This window comes from Takifugu flavidus, chromosome 15 (genome assembly GCF_003711565.1).
Source record: "Takifugu flavidus isolate HTHZ2018 chromosome 15, ASM371156v2, whole genome shotgun sequence".
In the NCBI taxonomy this organism is placed as follows: Eukaryota; Metazoa; Chordata; class Actinopteri; order Tetraodontiformes; family Tetraodontidae; genus Takifugu; species Takifugu flavidus.
In genome coordinates, this window is record NC_079534.1 from 10,216,776 (window position 1) to 10,224,652 (window position 7,877).

The window sequence follows — 7,877 nt, forward strand, 5'->3', positions numbered from 1 at the left end:
AAGCAAACAAATCTTCATATGGGATTATTCTATCATGCTAAATGTCCCAAATAACCTATCATTGTTGTAGAGACAGCACGTTAGACGTTGGGATTTGCTGACCCCTACTGTCTTAGACTACACTACGCAGAGTGATTTTTATAGTACATAACTTTCTAACGAACAAATAATGTGGCTGTGGAAAAGTAGATCTGGTGTCAGACTATCTCCAGCATTGGTTGACTTCTGGGCAATTAAAAAAAAAAGAAGATTAGGTCACCCATGAGCTATTTTAGTAAAAAAAATAAAATAAAAAAAAATAGCACGTTAGTGCTCCTGAAGTTTAGGCTGGATATTTTTACGCACTCTCTCCTCGTGGTAGCGCTGCAAGCCCAGGATTCACAGCAGGCACCTACTGGAACTCAGCAGTCCACACTGAAGCCGACACACGGCTAAAGTTCTGCTTGGAAGTACCGCGCCCCGCCGGCAAGCTCTGGACCACCCCCACCCCCCGCGCGCACACACGTTCGCGCGCGCGCACACACACACAAAGATCGCCGCCCCCATTTTCGCACCGCCTGTTCGTCATATTGCGTCAGAGTCGCCCGAACGCTGACGTGAATCTAGCCCCTCTTTGGGCATACTGCTCACTTGGCTGCCGAGCTATAGGCATGGCCTACGTCTGTCTGAGTGTGCAGTGCTGCATGAAAAGGTGCATCAATCCTGAGTTGGTGATGACGGACCCGCCACGCTTTTCCAACCAGATTAACTAATTCCTAATCTGAGACCCTTTCAACTTTGTTGCCATAGTTATCATTCCTATGTCTTTGTACCACGGGTCTATAACGGCTTTATGCGCCTATATAATAAAAAAAGTATAATATAGAAAAGGCGCAGACGCAAATTTTCCTCCAAACGAATGACCAAGCAGCGAATATGAGAGGGGATTAGGCCCAAGTGCTTATTGGATCGCTAAAACGTACCCCCCCCCCCCCCCCCCCCCCCCCCCCTCACTAATCATTCACAGAATTTGAGAGCAGTGTGAAATTGGGGTAATGTCTTATAAAGACACGCAGGCTAGAAGCTTTTAGATTCGGCGCTCTGCGTCACCAGCCGGCATTCATATCAAATTAGGAGCCTCTTATATTTCCAACAGGCCGAGGCCTTTAGTTCTGCCATTGCGTGGCCATTAAAATCCACTCATATATGCGCTGGCCGAATCAAGGAAATTATGAAACATTACTGTAAATACGGCGAAGCCGCAATTGGAGAAGATTGGATTGAGTGCGGACAGCTCTGGAGTCCCCAGAGGCCTCGGGCTGGCGGATGCCTGATTTACATCCTCCCTTCCATCATAACCACCCAATCATACAGCAAAAAAACAATAATTTCCCCGTTAAGTACTAACAATAATAATAAGGGGGAAAAAACCTTAATTGGTATTACTGATAGCGCGATGACGGAGGAAAAAGAAACGCACAACGGTCGTTGGTGAGGGAAAAAAATCGAAGGGCGTTGTGGTGTAAAAAAAAAACTTCACAAATCGTGCGCAGTCGTTTTCTGTCTTTTTAAAAAAGAAAGTTTTGGAAGAAAACTTCAGAGAGGAGGTGTGTGTGCGTGTGTATTTTCGTGTGTGTGTGTGTGTGTTTGTATGTGTGCGCGCACACACACGGGGGGGGGTAGGGTGGGGGGTGTCTGACGGATGCATCGATGAAGAAGGAACTGTACTTTTATATTCCGGGAGGCAGACTTGATGACGTCTATAGCATCCTTAATGTGACTTATTGGAGGGAGGAGGGAGGGAGGGAGGCTTGAGATGAGCGGATAAAAATCCAAGGCAATCACGGCGCAGGACAAAAGTTTACAGCCGCGATATGTAGAAGAACACACGACGCACTTTCCCACCGAGTTTTTTTTCTGTCGGCGTGCCTGAGCGGTGTGACTCCTGATCAACTGTATATAAAAGCGAGCTCGGCTGATCTGAGGGGGAACACAAGGAGACGACGGAGGCGCTTCAGTGAGGGAAGAAGTGCCGTGAGAAAGATAACCGTCTCTCTCTCTCTCTCTCACACACACACACACGCACGCATACACACACACACATACATACATACACGCACAACATCACAGCCGCACCCGGATCCCAGCACACCACAGCACAGCTCTCCCTGCTTCCCTGTTATAGGTATGTGCTTTCTCTGGATTCTTTTAAAGCTTCTCGGATAAATCCATTCATGGGAAACGTGATAAAGTAGCGGAAACCAGTTTTCAATTGAAGCAGAGATCCTCCTCCCGGCTTTCGGTTACTTTGGTGCTGCATGCAAAGTGTCTGTCGATGCCAGAGTTATACTTTTAAGAGAAAAAGGATGATTGAAACAGAGATCAATGTTGTTTCTTTTGATTTTTTTGTTTTTGGAGTGGCAGGGTGATGTGCTTTTTGCAGCTCAATGAGGGTTTATGTCAGACAAGAGCGCAGCATGTGAATTTTTAGGTGGGAAAAAGGCAACAGCTTTGTTTCCCGGAAAAACTGTTACCTTTTAAATGTTACATCTATTTTGACTGTTTGTTTGCAGCATGGCCAGTTCGAGTAAAGCCACTTTAATCTTGCTCATCTATGGAATCTTAATGCACTACAGCGTCTTCTGCACACCTATCGGATTAGGTTACCCCAAGATTAGGTAAGTGCGTCTTTGTCAGCCTCAATTTTTTTGTTTTTTGCAAATTTTTCAAAAGCCTAATTGAATGTCGAGAAACAGTTTTTCCTTATCAAATACTTTTGGAGGTTTTATTTCTAAAAACATGTGAATACGTCCAAACTATGCGCGCATTTTTTTTTCACTGGGGTGTCAAAAGGATGTGGCATTATGAATGAATTACGAGGGAAATTGCGGTTCTTGTGTGGAAAATTGCGATGGAAATTGCGTGGAGACAATTGTCCGTTGGGATGGCTCACCCAAAGCCCCTTATTAAAAATGAGAGGGCAGCCAGTGCGCTGGTTAGCCCTTGGGATGACGGCGAGCTGGCGTCACCAAGGAGAGGCGAGGCGAATCGAATAGGAGATCTCTATCCATCTAAGTTTTCTCTTTCACCCCCTCCTGTGACAATCGTGTCCATAATCTGGGCGTGGTCCGCGTCGATTTTAATATTTCACACCAAATAGCAGAATTAAATATATAATTTCTGCCCAACTTCCACCCACCGTTTCTACTTTTAAATGATTAATAAAGTTGCCTTGATAAGAGGTGGCGCACAGATGCAAACACGTTTCCTTTGTTGTCTACGCGTTCAGTAAAAGCAATGAACGGAATAGACGCGCGTTTAACGCATTTCAAGCCGTCGTTAGCGAAAGGAACGTGAATTATTCGTTGAATGTATTTTAAGTCATTATTATTTCAAACACCTACTGCTTTTTTGCAGTTTTCTTTCCGCGTAAAGCGTTTAAACTCCCACTGATTCGTAGACCGACGCAGAGATTTTGCACAGCCGCGTCCCACTTGTGTACAGATCTGTGACGCTGACTGTCACTCCGCAGACTTGACAACGGAGCCTTCGATGAGGACGGCAATTCATTAACCGACATGGGTTTTGACAGCGACCAGATTGCTATACGAAGCCCACCATCGGTAGACGACGATGCGTACTCCCTCTACTACCCACAGGAACAGAGGTAAGGGATGCTCGGGCTGGATTCCACTTTCAGTGACCCCCCTCCTCTTTTTTGCCGTTTGCGATACTGTTTGCTTGCTTTGTTTTACTCAGAGTTTCTCATAGCGTCCAGTCTTATTTTCATACTGGGTAGCCTAAAATGTTGGCTCAAATAGCCTAAATAATGCCGCTAATAGGCACATATAGACTGTAGCCCGAGCGCAAAACTAAAGTAACGCAAAAAAAGATCTCGAGGCTCTCTTTTAATAACACCGTAATAACTTGTGGACGGGTGGTGACATTTTAGGCTACTTTTTGTTCATAATTTTTTTTTGTCTGCGCTTTTGGTCACTGACGATCTGTGTGTTTTGGCGTTTTATCACCTCAGACCAGAAAGGCATGCTGAGGAAGAATTAGATAGAGCCTTGAGGGAGATCCTGGGTCAGTTAACAGCGAGGCATTATCGGCATTTTCTGATGACAATTCGTGGGTAAGGGCATTTCTTTTCAGCGTTCACCTGCAGTCATCATCTTTTCTGTGCATCCCCCCTCCCCCCCGCACAAGTCCTGGCTGCTGCATTCATGTCTATCACACGAAGTGTGCGTGTTTTCTCTCATTCTTCCTTAAAAAAAAACCCTCTGTGACATCTGTTTGTGTGTTTGTTGTGGCGTGGCACTGCGTTCATGACCCACGGTGAGATCTATTCTGCACGATTTATGGTGGATTAATCCATAAATCGATGTTTGTTTCCCCCCAATGACAGTGGATGTCTCGGAATATGCAGTGGGTTGCATATGAATAATTTATAACTTCTCTAAAACGCTTAAATCAGTCTTTTTCTTCACGGTGTCTTGCTTGCTGCTCTTCCTTTTAAGCGGAAAAATGTCACAAAAAGGCCCCAAACTACGTTATTGAGAATTCATGAAGAATAAAAATGTATACATGCAAAAAAGAAGTGGGAAGCTTAAGGTTAAGAGGATGGTGATTTTAACATTGCTGTTATTTTGATTATTATTATTATTATTATTTTTTTTTTTAGAAAAGACAGCAGCGCGGAGGAGGATTCGGAGCCCTTATCCAAGAGACATTCTGATGGCATCTTCACCGACAGCTACAGCCGCTATAGAAAGCAGATGGCCGTGCAGAAATACCTGGCAGCCGTTCTGGGAAGAAGGTACAGACAGAGAGTTAGGAACAAAGGACGTCGACTTGCCTATTTGTAGCGCTCTAGATGCGCCCAAACTGTCCTGTGTAAATACATCCAGTCGTTAAATCAAAGTCATTCAGATATATCTGACCAACCAGTGGATTGCGCCTGTGTTCTTTCAACATGTATTTATGTATGAAGTAAAGCCATTAAAATGAATATTTTAATAATAATATATCGTTTTTTTTTCTTTTGTATAAAATCACTTGATACTGCACAGTTCTTGTGGACCAATATTTTATTTTTCATGTTTAGATGTTGAGAAGAAGAGAAAAAAATGACAAAAAAAAGCAGAAATCAGAAGAAAACATAAGTGTGCACCTTCAACGTTTATGCGCTTGAAATCTCTAAAAGTCATCTACATATGCAGAAAATAAATAGATTTTGAAAAGACAATCAAAGTATTGAATGTTATACTTATTTTTGTAACTGACGTTCTATTTTTTTAGTGTTGTTTGTTTTCCAAGCAGGCCCAAAGAAGCAGTGAGCATGTTATGTGAGGCATATCAGGCTTATATTAAATGATGGATATTGCCCTTGTCCATCCTTTTCCTCACTCCTTTAAGCAGGGGGGCCCTGCAGGCTTCTGTAGCCTAGAGCTGGATACTGCGGGGGAATTCAGATGGCTTCTCTTGTTTTGCCTTTCTTTTGATGGATGGCTCATTAACTTGCATGGTCATCATGGAGCTGGTGGTTCAATCCAACTGGATCCGAAACTGAATATTTAACTTCAAGGGTGCCCACACCTTTGCTAAAGACAAAAGGAAGTGCCCAAAATGCTAAAAGTATGCGACAAACTCTGCTTGCTCACTTGCCTCAAAGTCATTCACTGCAGGAGATCAATCGGTTTCCCCAGGACAATGTAAACAATGTCCCATCTGTGTGTTATTTGTAGTAGAGAAATGGCACCAGTGCATATAGTAACATCAGTTTTCTGTGGTGGAGTCGGAAAAAATATGTGGAGGTGTGATTTGGTCGTGCCCTTTGGTCCACATGGTGAAAGTTCAGAGCAAAGCGGGAACATGTGAGATGAAGGAAATGCAACATTTTCCAAGAGCACCCGGGTTACCAAAGGGAATGTCAATCTTTTCTCTTATCTAGTGGTGCATGTGGAAACTGACACCTTGACTTTGCTTGGAAAATGCATGCCAGTGTGCTCGTTTTTAATGGATTGTGCTGTTTGGGTGGTGGGCTGGACTAAGCCTATTTCAACATCATCATCAGGCCCCACCCCAGATGGGTTGGGATGAGGAGTGTTCAATGTGGTGTAAACTGGTACTGCACTTACTTGTTGATTTGTTGCTGCTGTTGTTGTGGGTATTGTAGACACTGGAATCCCCCCTGCCCCCTTTTGTTGACCGTGTTTGCATCAGCATCCATGTCAGGAGACATTTTCATGTTTAGTTTACTATAGATTTGCCTCTGTGGTTATGGATTTGACAGTGAGGTATGTTAAGATGAAGTAGATCCACAAACTGACCAACTGGGTTTGTGCAGTGACAAGATAGGTGAGGAAGGAGCAGCAAGTAGGAGACAAAGAAAGCCATGTGTGAGACAGAGCAAGTTAGAGAGAAACGAGGAGAGGTTGTATGGTGTTAGAAGTAAGAGAGGTCAACGGACCCACAATCTTCAGAAAGCCTACCACACCTGGACACACAGACAACTAAGACGGCGAGAGGGCCACTGCCACTGATATCAGGGTCAATGAGTCTGATCAAAAGCATCAGTTGTTTAATTCCCTTCACTTTGGAAGATTAATCTGGCCAAGGTCACTCTCTGGCTATTACACCACCCTCTAGCAGACAGATCTTCCCACTGTTTTTTAATCAAGGAGCTATTTCATGTTTTCATTGAATATTATACCAGTACAGCTTTTCAGCCTGCATCCCAAACACTGATCTGTACATCAAACCCACCTAGCTGCCCACCCACCCCATAGGAAAGATCAAAACTCTCTTCTATTTAGTTCAAATTACTCAAATTGGCTTTATATGTTCTCTGAATGAATGTGCGTGGATGTTTGCATATCAGTCTGCATTTGTGTGTGTTTTGTAGCTGAAATACCTATGAGTCTGCGTGCGTTTGGTGTTTGAGCACGTTGAGTGTGGAGGTGGAGACAGCTTTTGGCCTCGGTGCCTTGCTTCAACGTGAGAAAACTCAAAAAACAAAAAAATCGCCACAAATGACAGATGGCAATTTTAGTGGCCCTACGATGCTGCAGTCCATTAGCTTGCATTAAAACTTTTTTGTTTGCTCTCTTTAATTGTTCTGCTTAGTATGCCCCTGAAAGTAGTAGAATTAGGCTTTCTTTTAAAGCATGGCCAATGATTCATTATGAGGAAAAAAAACCCTAAATGAATAGGATCTATATGTTGGTGGAGCTGGTGGCGATGTGTGTGTGCATGAGTTTGGAGTGTTCTGTGTCTGTGAGCGTTGTGAACAATGACCAGTGTTTGTTCCTGTTTACTATGAGGTGTTGTTCATTACGTTAATATTAGTCAGTAATTTATGAATCAGAAAATAGCCCTGGTATATTCTTCTTTTCTTGATCATTACTTAGAATAAAAGGGTTTCCGAACATGACAGAAATGTTGTTTATATCATAGAAAATGCCTGTTGATATTTCTGAAAGCGCCAAACGCCTTACTTCAATGTTTAACCTCTTATCTATCTGAAAACAATGTGTTTTAAAGTGAACCTTATAGTACAGTGGCATTATTATAAACAGAGGAGTCCTTATATCCAGTTTTACGTTTCTCAATGTTATGGAAGTGTTGTAAGATTTGTATGAATAAATTTTTGTAAACAACATTTTTCTAATCAATGTCTAATCTTTGGTACTCACCACTTTTAATACAATTCAGAGCTAATTGGCGTGGCACACAGCTCACCGTTGTTTGCAATTTACACGTCAGCAAGCAGAATATAACCTCTGGGGTTCTAAAACATCACTGGTTGTCAGAGGTCAAAGGTCATCCCATGAACCAGGCAAGTGGCAGAGAGAGCAGCGTCGAATAATCCAGCAAACGCTCTGTCTTCTATTTTC

At 43.1% G+C, this 7,877-nt stretch overlaps 1 protein-coding gene across 2 annotated transcripts; it reads left to right on the forward strand.

The window, feature by feature from the left end:
* Positions 1-1,805: 1,805 nt before the first annotated feature.
* Positions 1,806-7,642, forward strand: adcyap1b (adenylate cyclase activating polypeptide 1b). 2 transcript variants are annotated; one of them, XM_057057090.1, is made up of 5 exons: positions 1,806-2,164; positions 2,553-2,657; positions 3,512-3,646; positions 4,013-4,114; positions 4,664-7,642. In XM_057057090.1, the coding sequence occupies exons 2-5, from the start codon at positions 2,554-2,556 to the stop codon at positions 4,845-4,847; spliced, it is 525 nt and encodes a 174-aa protein (XP_056913070.1). In that variant the 5' UTR covers positions 1,806-2,164; position 2,553; the 3' UTR covers positions 4,848-7,642. The 2 variants fall into 2 exon arrangements, with proteins under 2 accessions (XP_056913070.1, XP_056913071.1); XM_057057091.1 differs by lacking the exon at positions 4,013-4,114 and having other exon boundaries at positions 1,809-2,164.
* Positions 7,643-7,877: the final 235 nt, after the last annotated feature.

Bases quoted from the DNA above. Each gene is read 5' to 3' on its own strand.
- adcyap1b (XM_057057090.1), top strand. From the start codon at position 2,554: ATGGCCAGTTCGAGTAAAGCCACTTTAATCTTGCTCATCTATGGAATC. The intron at 2,658-3,511 runs GTAAGTGCGTCT...GTCACTCCGCAG, and splicing joins TTAGGTTACCCCAAGATTAG to ACTTGACAACGGAGCCTTCG. The intron at 4,115-4,663 runs GTAAGGGCATTT...TTTTTTTTTTAG, and splicing joins TTTCTGATGACAATTCGTGG to AAAAGACAGCAGCGCGGAGG.